Source organism: Magallana gigas, chromosome 1 (genome assembly GCF_963853765.1).
Source record: "Magallana gigas chromosome 1, xbMagGiga1.1, whole genome shotgun sequence".
Lineage (NCBI taxonomy): Eukaryota > Metazoa > Mollusca > Bivalvia > Ostreida > Ostreidae > Magallana > Magallana gigas.
The window spans coordinates 75,346,953-75,362,359 of NC_088853.1; the positions used below are offsets into that span (position 1 = coordinate 75,346,953).

Genomic DNA, 15,407 nt, shown 5'->3' on the forward strand with positions numbered 1-15,407 from the left:
CGCTGATTTTCATTAACAAAGACAATTTTAATTGCGGAGAAAAGAGTTCTGTATCACCGTAAAAGAAGCCTAATGAAAGAATGAAAGTTAACAAATGTCATCACTGATTTCACGGATTTTGAAGCAGGCCAATCCTGACAAGGGAATATCGTGTATTAATTAAGGAATAAGGAATCATTCTTTGAGTATTATGAGGTGATAATTTCGTCCGTCGGGGCATAATCAAATTTAATAAATATGATCGATTTGTTCACGCCTCGACCCTTATTTCTTATCACTAATATTTATATAATTTTAAAGCATTGTACGAATAAAGATTTAAATAATTAAGCATATCCCGTTGGCGCCTCAATTTGGCGTCATTTGAAGTTATGGGTTATACTGGGTATAGTACAAATTCGATACGTAGTGTTATCACAGGCAAAGACACTGGGAAGTGTAAATATTATACGATGTACAAGCCAAATATCGTGACGTTTTATTGTAAGTATGTTTTACAATAATTAAAATTGTTTGATATCCATGGTTGTGTTTCAATTTTTCACATTTTGGATCATTTCAAGAGTCATAATCTCCACTATATTATACGTAGTTTATACTCGTAAAAGAGAAATCAAAATTGTGTACAAGGGATGTTCTACATTTATGCTATGATGTTCATCATTTTGTCCCATAGATTATGAAACATATAATAGATAACTTATAATGTAAGTGTTATAGAGATATCTTACATTTGTCATAATTATTTACTAGAGATGTTTTATACCAATAATAGAGAATTCATAATCTTGAACTAGAGATGTTTTATACCAATAATAGAGAATTCATAATCTTGAACTAGGGATGTTTTATACTAATAATAAAGAATTCATAATCTTGAACTAGAAATGTTTTATACTAATAATAGAGAATTCATAATCTTGTACTAGAGATGTATTACACCAATAATAGAGAATTCATAATCTTGTACTAGAGATGTATGACACAAATAATAAAGAACTCATAATCTTGTACTAGAGATGTTTTACGTCAAAATTGTCCTGAAAGAGGTTCTCTCCGCTAGCTATTTAATGTAATATCTTACGTAAAAATTTGCAGCATTTATTAGTTCTAACTGTATATTCATGCCAAATAAACCATAATTAATAAAATTGTTGACAGAAAATTAGAGTTGTTTTAGAATATTGTTACTTTAGCCTCCTAATTTTCAGCGCAGAATAAACTTCCAGATAGTTTGGGTTTAACGATTTATTCATGTTGTTCTGAAAAACATTTTGAAACAATATTTTGATATATCTATCGATAATGTTTGGCATATTTAACTTATATTTCATAGAAGTCAAGAAAAAAAACTCGATTTTTGCTTAAAATTAGCTTATTTCATGTCATATCTCAATTCTTAAGATGTGACCCCTTCCTTTTTTTACTTTTATATGAAACATTAAATGTTTATCTATTTGTATGCAAAGTTTTGGGAAAATGATATTACTTTTATTCCCTTTTATTTGCGTTATGATTTGATTGCTCTAAAATCTTGTAACAATCTTTACATTTGCTGTTGTATTCATTATGTACTGGCATCAGTTAAGCAGGTTTTTTAAACTCTGACTTGGATATTACTTTTATAGTCACTATATGTGTTCAACTTCATACTGTATTGAAATCATAACAAAATGATAGTTTAAACTGTAAATATCTGTTTGATTTCTGCAGTTAAGCAATTTCTATGCCAAGCAATAATTTCAGGAAAATTATCATTTTTTTAAAAAATGGCATGTGACGTTAAGGTCACAAATAAGATAAATGAACATCTTAGATCCTCATCTTTATATTTAAGATGTTTTTGGAGTATTGACATTACTAGAATTTCATGCGCCAATCTCCTTACAATGTTTAACGTTTGTAATTGAGATGTAAAAATGTTGAATGTGATATGCTTTACATTACAACTGAGTTAATGATACTCTTGTAACAAAAGTGTTTTGCATTTGTAAAAGAAATGTGAACTCTTGAACTAGAGATGTATTTCACCTACAACAGAGATCATAATAATGAACTTAAGATAATCACTGTTGTAACAAGAATGTGATAATCTTGAACTGGATATATATTTCACCTACAAAGTGATCATGATAACGAACTTAAGATAATTACTATTGTAATAAGAATTGGATAATCTTGAACTAGAGATATATTTCACCTGCAACAGAGATCATGATAATGAACTTAAAATAATCACTGTTGTGACAAGAATGTGATAATCTTGAACTAGATATATATTTCACCTGTAAGTGAAATGTTTTATCTTGATTTCAATTCAATTCAATTCAATTTATTTTCAATTCAATTTATTATCCTTGAGCTTTACAACTCATCGGAATACAAATTATAATACATATAAAATTATATACAAATGTGCAATGTGCAGTAAGTGAGTGGACATATTAAGACAATATAATCATGTACATATCTAAGATATGAATGAACATAAATGTATAAGTAGCTTAAACTGTAGTATTATTACGCGAGTTAGGAGTACACATGTACTTAACATTAAATAACCCTTTGCTAAAGATGGAATGCACATGTATTAGATGTTAAAAGTCAGTGGTTTTGGGGGCTGATTTAGGGCCGAAATTCGGCCCCAGTCACAATTGGAAATTTCCTAATATTTCCCTAATTTCGGACCCAAATTTCCCAATGTGTTTAACAAAAAAGTTTGTACGAGTTGACAAAATTACCAAAAAGACTGAACAGAAAAATGAATAATTTCAAGAACTTCAGAAAAAGGAGCATTGTGCTTTAATAAGTATTTAGATAAATGATAGAAACTATTAAATTTCATCAATAAAGACGAATTTTCCCAATTGTCCTGTTTTAATGCTATTTTTTCCAATTGAAAGGGTCTCAGCCCCCAGTCCTACATGTATTGGTGAAAACACCACAGAATGTTTTGTTCCTGAGCTCGTGCAAGATTGATAAAATACAATAGTAGTAGTGGTGCTAGGAGATAGGAAGTTATCTAATTAAATTTTTTAAGATATTAATTTATTTATTTATCCATTAACACAGAAATATATTTAGCTACACAATAATACAGGAATTTATCGCATCATAAAAAAGACAAGTTCTTGTTTCTTAAAGAAATGCTTTATTTTGTAAGATATTCTACACATAACATAACACAAACAAATGTAAGTCGGTCGTCGTCAAGGGAGGTCACTCAGTGTCTGAAAAATCAAAACGAGGCAAGATCATCAACACAATATATAAAGTAAGTAATAAGAGGGCAAGAATATCACCAGACCAAATTATCAATAAGTCTTAATTATCTATTATTATTATTAGTCTTAATTTCAAATTAAAACGATGAAAAATTGATATGTGCAAGTCATGAATTTAAAATTTTGTATTATATGGTGAGACATTGTAAGATTTGGCTTCATTTATTCACTCCCCACTGGTCACTACACTGCATGTGTGCACATACTACACGGGTGCACACACTGCATGTATGCAGGAACTATAAAGGTCACGTTCTGCACGTGTGCACATACTACACGAGTGCACACACTGCACATTTACAGGAACTACAAAGATCACGTTTTGCACGTGTGCACATACTAAACAAGTCCATAAACTACATGTATGCACGCACTTCAAATGTTATGTATCGCTTCAGGTTTCAAAACACATCCCAAAATAGAAAGTCTACGGGGATTTCGCATTGCATCAGCCATATATAAGCCCGGATGATAATAATGAAAAATTTGCGCGAGGTGTCACGAGTACTTCCGAATGGAGAAAATATGTAAACATTTCCCATTATAAATCTGCGTAAGAAAATTGTTTTCGTTCCTGTGAACTTTTATGAGTGAAAAAGGATAATTTGTCATTGAAGATATCTTGGATATTTTCCATTCGACTGATCTTTCACAGGTATGTGAATTTTTTTTTTATAACAAATCATTAAAAGCTGATGGAACCAAGCAATAACTTTGGACAGACCATAAGTGTTTATAACGTGGACTGTTCGCTCACCTTAAAACGTCTTAGTAATAGTTCTTCTTGTATCTGTATCCACCGCCGCCCATTGAAGGGTAACCTCCATAACCTCCTCCCCCGTACATTCCGCCCCCGTACATTCCACCCCCGTACATTCCGCCGCCCCCGTACATTCCGCCGCCCCCATACATTCCGCCGCCGTACATTGAGGGGTACCCCCCGTACATTCCACCCCCGGACATTCCACCCCCGTACATTCCGCCCCCGTACATCCCTCCGCCGTAAGGCATGGGGTATCCTCCGCCTATTGCACCGTATCTGTATCCACCAATGGCACCCATAGGTCCTCGCATGTACCCAGCCTGGATTCCTCCGCCCATGTAACCTGGGTATGTGCAGGATACGCAAGCAAGCACCAAAGTGACGGCGAGTAGAGAAAGTAGGGTCCTCATTGCGTTTTCTTTTTGTCTGAAATGATATAACATGTTAATGGTTATTATTTATCCTGTCATTTTGAAGCGTTTGCAATTAATGAACATCTAACGATGCGCAATTGCATAAAAGGTGTTTTCCCGACCTTCTGAAATGAATACAATCATTCGGAATTTTCACGAAAGAAAAGAAATCCATACATTTACAAATGTCAGTAGTATCTTAATCCTTAGAAGATTTTGATAATATCTAAATATTGTTAAAATTTTTGTAACACCCTTTCAATAAATTAAAAAAAAAACGTGGCTTTTGTGTCCGGCTCTTCTTTTACACAGCATGATAGATTTCCGTTTATAGTTTTGAACTCATTGATGATAATTTAAAATGACATGTAATTTGAATCAAATTATATGCAAGTATGGTATGACGGCTTCAGTACAAATATAATCTCATATTTAACAATTAAAATACTTGGTGAGAAATAACTTGCCTGAAATGGGGGGGGGGGGGGGTACTACCGCACTTGTTTAGTTGATTGTGCCAGCTAGGACCAGCATTGTAATATCCATAATACAGTTTGAATGAGTACACATACATTTTAGTGACTGCTAGATTATGTCGTTTTGGTACATTTCAATTTTTTCCAATGTTTTCTAAAAACAAAATCAAACACTATGGGGTATACATGCATGCTCGAGAGAGAGAGAGAGAGAGAGAGAGAGAGAGAGAGAGAGAGAGAGAGAGAGAGAGAGAGAGAGATTTACAAATAGTTTTTACTAAAATTAAACGCTGCTTTTACAAAGTTTGAGAAACGCATGTTTTTTTAAGATCGAAGAATTGTTGGCTTATGTTTTGGGGGAAAAAAGTCAGAACATTTTGATTATCGTACTAATTGATTGTTTTAATTAATTGACTGTTTAATTAATGAGACTTACCAGATCTCCGCAGTCCAATCTTGCTGTGACGAAGACCGGACGCCGCTTACTTTATATATACTCTCCATGTTGCATGGGGGAATTTTTCCTAATTAATGCTGTGTTCTAATTAATCACCCGCGGCAATTAACACGAGAGTGTCCGTCGAATTGACCGGTAGAGCATGTAGTCCGCGAGGACCAGACTACACGAGGCCAGACTCAGGTAATTGTCTGTTTCCGGCTTCGTCCATCTCTCCATTGCTATCTCTAAATTATGTTTAGCACAAACTCCTTTCGTCTTTAAGGAATGAGTCTTTTCTGGTTTTCGAGCTGTCAAACGTAAAATTGATGAATTGTTCATTAAATCAAGATGAAAGGAAATTAAAATAGTATATTTTTCTTTCTTTTTTACTATAATGGAACTTGGCATAGAAATAGTAATCAATGTTAAGAATCTAACAAGGACTATATTTTTGGCGTAATATTGGCGTAGGAAAGTATCCCATGTTTCGCTATCCAGAATTGCTGTAGATTAATGAGTCTGTTTTAGCATTTTTAAAACAATAACATTAATGCTGGATTTTTTTAAATTAATGTGAACTAATGATATGATACTGATACTAGCGTTTCAGAATTGGTTTTAACATAAGATTTGCCTACCAAAGTACATTTTTATAAGCTTTTTAAAGCGCCCATTCTAAACATTGATTTGTGTGGAATAAAATCACCAAAATCAGTTTTTCTCTCGTATTAAATTATCAAATGGTCAATATATTAGATTTTCTGTCAATTTATATCTTTGTATACAGTCTTTATAATACGTAAAAATAAGAAATATTTTAATATTTGAAGCATAAAAAATTATCTTAATATCTTCAAAATGTAAGAAAAATAGAGGAAATGCGGGCTGAGCAATATCAATTTTAGTTTCAATATTTATTCCCATTGAGTAGTATAAGCTGATAGACATTCTATCATTTCATCGAAGAATAGAAACCTCATATCTTAAACAGATGTCAACATAACTGAAAAGAACTACTAGTACATTTATTTTTATCATCCCATAAGATGAGCAAAAAGATAGTGACCTTGACCTGACTTTTATTCGGAAACAAGATGGTCGAATTTCTGGTAGAAACATTTGGTAATATCATCTGTTTAACTGTTTCAACCTTTTATTAATTTCTTATTATAAGAAGTGTGTTTAATTACACGTGACTTTATGCTTGAGGTTTGTCTATTTATCTTTAAATGCATGAATGCCATTTTTATAGCATACTTGATTTGACTTTCCTCTCTCTCTCTCTCTCTCTCTCTCTCTCTCTCTCTCTCTCTCTCTCATTTAAGCCGAGATAAGGTCTTGAATTCAAACTATCTTCCCTAAACTTTAAATATGCTACATTCATTCATCGCTTCACGTATAAACAGCGATCATGTGTGGATCACATTATATTGGTCTGGCCTTTTCTGTCTTTACGGAGATGAATTATCCGGAAAGTCTGTAAATAAAGCCAGGAACTCTCGGCTACATGTGTTGTTAACATGTAAAAAATAACCCTCGTGGTGGAATCTCCTAGACAACACGCCTTGAATAAATTGCTCATCAGAGTGCGGAAGTCTTTTAGAAATGGAGGTAGATTTGGTCTATATTTGTATGGCGATATGGAGTCACCTTGGGCATTTCTGTTTCTTGGAAGTTTAAAGTATCTCTATACAATGCAGGAATAACTTATAAAACTGCAAAGTAGTCATTATTAGCAAGTTATGTGAAAAAATGAAAATACAGGAAATGTCATACATTTAAAGCTGCTTAGTCCGATTTTATATCAAATTTTTTGCACGCTTTTAAACGATTGTTATGCTTAGTATATGTATAATAATAGACATTGCAGTAGTTTTTTCTTGTCAATTAAGCCAAATTTCAATGAAGTAAAATACGTACAAAATTTGCTAACAAACAAACGACATAAAAGGGTACCGCGTTATTTCGCCCCATGTTAAATTTCGCCCCCTGACGACGAGACGGGTATCATGGTTGTATTACGACTTTGACATCGTATTAAATAAAGGTCGAAATAATCAGACAAATTACAAATAAACAATTGTTCGTTTTGTTCGCTAATATTTTTGAAGTTTGCTTTCTTTACAATCGATGCATAACATGCGGTTTGAATACTAGTAACCCCAATCATTCGGGGAAAGAAACCAAACGGTTTCCTTTTCTAAAAATTCCCGTGATGCACTTTGGTTTGTTTTTTCGTTTGCCCAAAAAAGAAATTATTTTTATTTACTTTGAATATTTCTAACTTTGAAAGGAGACTGATTCTGCTGGTGTAAATAGGAGAAAGTCCATAACTTTTTAAGATAAATGGTTTGTATGGAAAAAATTGTCATACTGTAATAACAAAAAAATCGGACCAAGCAGCTTTAAGGAATGAATTTAATTTCTACCTATGTTATACGATATAACATAACTTGGGGCAGTTTACGCTTTATAAACCGCGAAGCGGTTCATAAAAAAGCGTAAACTGCTCCAATTTATGTTATACTCGGCCCATTAATTAGTCAAAGTATGTTAATTTGTTCAAAATTTAAACGTAACGTCAAGCGCGTCTTATTGTGACGTAGGCAAGTTATGTTATACGATATATATGAATTTGTTTAGCCAATCAAATGAGGCGTTACAATCAGAATTAAATTATTAATGAATAGAGGAAGGAAATTATTCTGCTGAAATGAATGTTCAATATTTGATCACATCTAATTTCGTATAATCGACGAAACAGGACAGAAATAGTTTTTTTATCGGGAAAGAAAGGAACTTTCAGGGACTGTAAATGTTCTTTTACAACTTTTATAAAATATAGACCAAATGGCTACATTTTCAACCCCCTTAGTTAAAGGCAATCCAAATCAGGCGTGAAGACATTTTACCGCAGGCAAATAATATGGCCTGTGTAACGGATAGATAACCCGTGGTTCCGACGATGAAGTCTTCTGATCAGTATATTCATTTAATTAAGTGATGAAGCTCTAAGAAAAATTATTTAAAGCTAAAACATTATTTCGAGGTTCATTTCAGTGAAATTTTACAATAAACAGCTATATTTATATCCAAAATGACGTACTAAATTGTATTGCGCAAGGTCACAATACCCGCATAACACAACGTTGCATTATTGCTTAAAACAATCCGGGTCACATACGGGATTGTCTTAAAAGCTTCATAATATAAATAAATTGTATGAGATAAAAAGAACATTTATAATTGTGTATTGTATGTTGCAATATAAAGGATATCTATATATAGTGTGTGATATTGTTCGTATCGTAGAGTTCGATATCAATAGTGCTTGGATTCATACAATTTTTAGAATTGTTTCGATTACTAATACATACTAGTATTTGAAATCTATCTTTAAATATTACACAACATGATTCATATGGGGTTTCTCGAAATTCTTGTCGGAAAAGTCTAAAAATTAATATTTTTTAAAAATGTGTAATTCAAATACAAACTAGAAACTAATTGCCATGCAAGATAAATTGATTTTAAAATAAATGATAATCGATAAAATCAACTCCCATCAGTACTTCAGTACTTTGATTATACTTAGTGTGGATAGGGAGTGAGCGCCTCAATGCACCGGATGTTGACGTCAGAGAGGTATTACAAGCCAGCAGAAAAAAGGTACGGATTGGCTAATTGCTGAAATAATGTACATTTTAAAGTAAAGTTATGAATTTTTAAATTCAATGATAAAATGAAGAAAAATGCAGATACTATAAAGAGATGAGAGGGGATAATATAGGACAGGGGTGTCATTATAGAGACTTGGATTCATTTGCTGCGAATCGCTGTGAGTTGCAGTGGGACCCTGTACATTTTCTAGTAATTTTTTGTTAGTACTAGGGATGAACTTCAAATGTGACCAAGGATATGTCTGTTAGTAAAATAGCAACCCAGCCAGAGGTGTTTAGGGTAACATTGAGTTCTATGAATTGGTACTTTTAACAGTTATCATGATGGCAATTTTTAGACTATATATATTTATCTTCTCAAGAAGGAGAGCTTTATGTAAAGTGATGGTAAATTATTGTAGATTCCTTATTTTACGGGAGTACTTTATTCCGCGATTCAACGGTTTTCCATCAAATCGCGAGAACATAAAATCGCGAATGTTGAAATTTATCATAGTTCCATGTAGTTTACATGTGTTTGAAAATTAAAAGCGATATTTTAAAATTCACGAGACGGGCTTCTCGCGATTTTACGCGGATATTAATTCCTCGCATTAAATTGGGAATTTACAGTATTCAAATTCAAATCTAAATATCTGGATTTTTTCTTTAATAGTCCATGGATCTAAATATGTAATGCAGATCTGAAGGGCTGTTTGTTTACATTCCACACGAGTTATCTTTCTTGTGCTCGTGAAAAAAAGATCTATTGAATTCCCATTTTGATATATACATAGCTATTTTTAGACATCGAGTCATAACATTGTGGTGTAATTATTTGTTAGATAATGTTTATCTGTAGGAGATATCTGTATAGTAGATTTCTGTAGGAGATATCTGTAGGAGACTAAGCGATATTTTTAAGAGATATCTGTACGAAATATCTGTAGGAGATGTCTGCAGGAGACTATGCGACATCTGTAGGAGATATCTGTATCTTGGAGATATCTGTAGGAGACATCTGAAGGAGATATCGATCTGTATGAGACTAAGCAATATTTAGAGGAGAATATGCGAAATATAGGACTCATGGGAATATTTCTTGTTTGTTGTTCATTGTCTTGCATTACTTTAGAACATAAATATAATTGTACATGCAGCATACTTTAAAACGTCGTTAAAACTATAACAGCAACGGTCCTTGCTAATTAAAGACGATACATTATGTTGTAGATACGTGCAAAACGCAAAGTATAACGGTTACTAGTATTTCAAAAATCATCACGCTATTTTTACGTTTGTTCATAAATATATATAGCACAATACCGTAAATATATCTGTTAGGTTTGTTTTTGTGCTTTTAATTTAATTTAAATCCACTCAGTATGCGGTGTGGTCTGAATAATGATTTCCTATCTTTAAAAAAAGATTTTTTAACTATGCTGTAAATAAGTTAATGTCGATGTGTTGTTAAAAAAAGGGGGGGGGGGTGGCAGACCCTTAAAATTAATAGCAAAGTATTTCTATAAAACTTTACCAAATCATATAGCCAGTTTGAAGCATTACGCTAATATCGGGGGGGGGGGGGGGGCAGAAATAGTTAAACAAAGAACTCTATATGATATTAGTCAAATTTGGCCCCTATAATTTGCCATTTTTTAAGTGTTTCAGGAAAATGAATTTGTTGTTATTAAAAAAGTTGACATAAAACATGTTTTTTCACCTATTTGTTTTTTTTATTTATATGCAGTGACAAGCAGTATATGACGTCAGAATTGACGCTATTTTTCCAATTTAATCAAAATCTGTAAAAAAAAAAAAAAAAAAAAAAAAAAATACATTTTTCTTTCCTTTTTTAGAATGGGAAATATAGAGCGACTCTTTGAACAAGAACAAACTTATTTTCACTTGTAAGTACAGGAATGATACAACTTTGGTGAAAATACTTTGTTTGTTCAAGCAATCGCTCAATGTTTTATTAAAGAAAAACTGCTTCAAAACAAGTCATTTTTTGCTAAAAATGCGAAAATGGCGGGAAAATGTAAATTTATGATGTCATATTTAAAAATTGTGGGCACTTAAATCAATCAAAACGAAAAAAATTCGAATGTATACTGTGGTTTCATTGATACTCGAGGGTATCAATTTTCGTGGAAAAAGTGAAAATCACAGTTTAAAGGATACGTAAATTCGTGGCCAATGACCGCATCAATTCAAAATGTTAATAGAAAATGCATTTCAACGAACACTTAATTTCGTGGATCAACTGAATAACAAAATCCACGAAAATTGGTATTCAACGAATACTGATGAGACCACAGTATCTGTACAAATAAACACAAAGAATTACAGCTAGTAAAGTGACTATGTTCATTTAAAGGGGGGGGGGCATTTTAGGCTCAAACCATATACATGTATAGTCTTATTTATTTGTGTGCATAAGTATAATAAGAGTTTATTTTAAAATAATGTAAAAAATTTAAAAAAAAAAAACTTATAAAAATTATACACGATGAAAATGACGCGTTATAAATTTTTTTACCCTTTTCAGACGATGTTATAACGTTACGTCATATATTTGTGACGTTATTTCTCTGTTTTGTCAAAAATGTCATAAGCACCCTTTTTTCATGGACGCAATCATATGTCACCTGTGTATATGCAGTGTGTTTTTGTTCGTTTTGTTTGTTTGTTTGTTTGTTTGTTTGTTTGTTTGTTTTAAGGGGTGGGGGTTGGGGGGTTGGGGGTGCTTGAATGATTTCATTCATGAAACTATAAATGATATATACTTTAACTGTTGTTTTTATTTTTACAAAAGTTATATAAATGTACATGTATTACTAAAAGTTTTAAAAAGCTTCTAAAAGACTTATAAAATCTTTCACTATGATTTGATTAGTATCCCGAATTACTCCTCTCCGCAACCACCTGTGACAGGGATATATCGGTCATGTTATGGGAAACGCCATTTTGGGGAGTCCTTTATAGTATGAACATGATCCAACTTCATATTTGGATTAAAATTGACAATGTTTACGGATTGTTTTTAAACTGATGTTAAAGTAGTAGCTTTATTAAATGAGTTAAATATAGCCAATTACGAACATTTTGGCTATTTTAGACTGTGTTTTTCCACTGCTCACCATTTGGAAATAAAAAAAACACTGCTTGATTAGGGAAAAAGGGGCCAAATATTGTCCCTGAAAAGGTACTGCTTAATCCCGGCATGAGATTACGAGAATTTTATATTTGAACTATATATGATATGAGTTAAATTTGGCCCCCATAATTCGCCATTTTTTAAAGTGTTTCGGGAACAATAAAATGTTATGTTAATTTTTAGAAGAAGAGTTGATTAAAGCTATACACGCTATAATTTACGTCAATTTTGAATGACAGTGAAAACGCATGTGTTTGTCTATTTATAAAAGTTATCCTTAATCTGTAAATTACAAGGGTGAATTCCATCTCGTTACAAAGATATAGATTTTTAATTGTTTATTTTCCTGCCAGGAAAATATACCTTTTCATGAATATTGATAAAGGAAGAGCAAACCGACCTCATTGCGCATGTCCGCGGAGAACTAGGTAGTCGTTATTGTTTGCCTAATTAAATATCCAACTTGATTTTTAATATGCTGAACAGTTGTTAATTTGAAATACATACATGTATATTGAGTAAAATACGTTTGTCATTCACGATACCCTTACTTCTGCATTAACACTTATAGTATCTATAAATAGCACATAGGGGAAAAACACAGGTCTACGTCATTTTTTAAAGGCAGTATTTATATCTACTCACAGGCTTGTAATTTTTTCTTTTATTTGTACCCGTATATCGGACAAATTTATGCTTTACTGAAAATATCCTTTCCTTTGTGAAACTATCACAATTATGAAGATGTTGACCCTTCACAAGTTTTGGTATGATAGGCTAAATTTAGCTGTCGATATCACGTGATAGATTGATATTCACGAGGAGGCATTACTTTCCTGGCAGGAAAATAAATATTTTTTATTGTTTAATATTTGATATATTTGTTACGTGATCGAATTAAGCATTATAATTAACAGCATAAAGGTAACTTTTATCAGTAATTAAACACATACATTTTCCACTTTATTCAAAATTGACGCAAATTATAGCGTGTATAGCTTTAAGAATATATTTTTTACCTATTTATTAGATTGTTTGCACTCCATTGCAGTATATGACGTCAGAAGTGACGCTATTTCTATAACTCAGTAAAAATCAGTCAAAAATTGACATTTTTCTTATCTTTTAACGAATGTGATATATAGAGCGCATGCTTGAACAAGGACAATTTTTTTGTCAGTTATCAGTCTTAGCTAGTTTTTCTGAAAGAAAAACTGCTTAAAAACAAGCTGTTTTATGCTAAGCATGCAAAACTGGCGGGAAAAGGTAGTTTTTATGATATCATATTTATAAATTGTGGGCACTTGAATAATAATAAACATGATGTTAAAACATCACATATATATCTGTACAAAGAAAACAAAGAATTACAGTAAAATGATGATGTTCATTTTAGGGGGCCATTTTAGGCCCATATCATATATATTCCTTAAATGTAAATAATTTTAACTGTAAACAACTTTTGAGATTCCGCAAATTTATTCGAATATATATATATGTGCGTGTCGTTTCTACAAATACTTGATATAAATCAGAATTACTCAACTGCAATTACACATGTCGTAATATAGCATTTCATTCATAAGCACGTAATTTTAGGTAAGTACAAAATTATCAGTTAATCAAAATATATCCATATTAAACAATGATTAAATAGATGCAAACATTAAGATATAACTCTTTCTCTATACTTAAAGGGGCATGGTCACGATTTTGGTGAAATATTATTTTCCGGTTTTTATTATTTACAATTCTTTAAGAATGCATTTCTAATGATCAAGTGAAAATTGGGTGCCCGTCGTTGAGTTTTAAGCGAGATACAGGGCTCACAATTCTCCATCATGTAAACAAGGCTTGTGCCCTGTATTTGTTAACATAGGTTCAATTAATATACCAGTAAAAAATTCTTTTCAAGATGATTTGTCAAAATTCTTATTCATTTTAAGCATAAATAAACAGTTCCTACCGATTAACGCATTCATTTTAGATCTAAAACTGGAATTTTCACTTCAACATTAAAAATTCAAAATGTAAACAAAAGCTTTGTTTACATAGCGAGGAATTGTAAGCTCTGTAACGCGCTTATAACCCAACAAATGACACTCAAATTTGGGTTGCCTTTTAAAAATGCCTCACTAAAGCATTATTAACATTAAAACCAGAAAAAAATAATTTTTGACCAAAATCGTGACCATGCCCCTTTAATTCATGCAAGTATTATGTACCATACAACTGAAGTTATCAAATTGATATGGACATAGTTTATACAGTATTTTTCAAATAAAATAGGTGAGTACAAATGATGATATATACATACCCTAAGTAAGGGTGGGACAGAGCGTACAGTTACTCCTTATAAGTAGCAATACAATGTAGGTAGGTTACATGCATATACCTGTTAATAAATAATATCATATTGTACTTACACAATAAATATTTTAAAAATCCAAAATAAAATCGATATCCACGTGCATTTTCTCATACAGTGTATACTATCTAAATAATCAGCTATATAAAGTGTACGTAAGGTTTCTATTATATAACCCTTTTTATGTTATTCTAGAGATCTGACAAACTAGCTGACCAAACAGGTTTATATGTTCTTTGATACAATTTGAAATAACTATTTCTTCTAAATTCGTTCATTAATATTTCATATATAAAGGTATATATCTAATTAATCTAACAATTAATCATGTTATATATACATGTACATATAGACATAAAATTAAATTTTTATTCTAACTTACATTCAGATGATGTGTCCCGGTGGAGGGCAATTTTCAAATGGTTGTATTAAATAAAACAAAAATCTAAATTTGTTTCGCGTGAAAATATCGAAATAATATTCATTTGAAAGCATCGATTGACTAATGGAATATTGTTTTTAAAAAATACTATAAAGAGAGCGACACATACATACATAGTCTAGTGGGTAGGTCACCCGATTCACACCCGACAGGTCCGCGGTTCGACACACCGTCACGGCACTGACTTTTATTTAAATATTTAATTGATACAAACATATTTTTAAAACACATATATAACATAATCACGATTAGATAATTTTGTTTCAATTTCAGGCCACATGCGATTGTGTCTGCAATAAAACTTACTCCAGAGTGTAATTTAATTGTTATGCTACGGGTGAGGATAAAATTTATTTCAGAAACAACAGACACCGGTCTTTAATTTGATCGGGCTCGGAGTTGA

At 31.9% G+C, this 15,407-nt stretch overlaps 1 protein-coding gene across 1 annotated transcript; it reads right to left on the reverse strand.

Moving 5' to 3' along the window:
* Positions 1-3,128: 3,128 nt before the first annotated feature.
* On the reverse strand, positions 3,129-5,055 carry LOC105329907 (holotricin-3). Its single transcript, XM_066075788.1, has 3 exons — positions 5,033-5,055; positions 4,042-4,473; positions 3,129-3,230 (listed from the first exon to the last, which is right to left on the reverse strand). The coding sequence occupies exon 2, from the start codon at positions 4,455-4,457 to the stop codon at positions 4,053-4,055; it is 405 nt and encodes a 134-aa protein (XP_065931860.1). The 5' UTR covers positions 4,458-4,473; positions 5,033-5,055; the 3' UTR covers positions 3,129-3,230; positions 4,042-4,052.
* Positions 5,056-15,407: the final 10,352 nt, after the last annotated feature.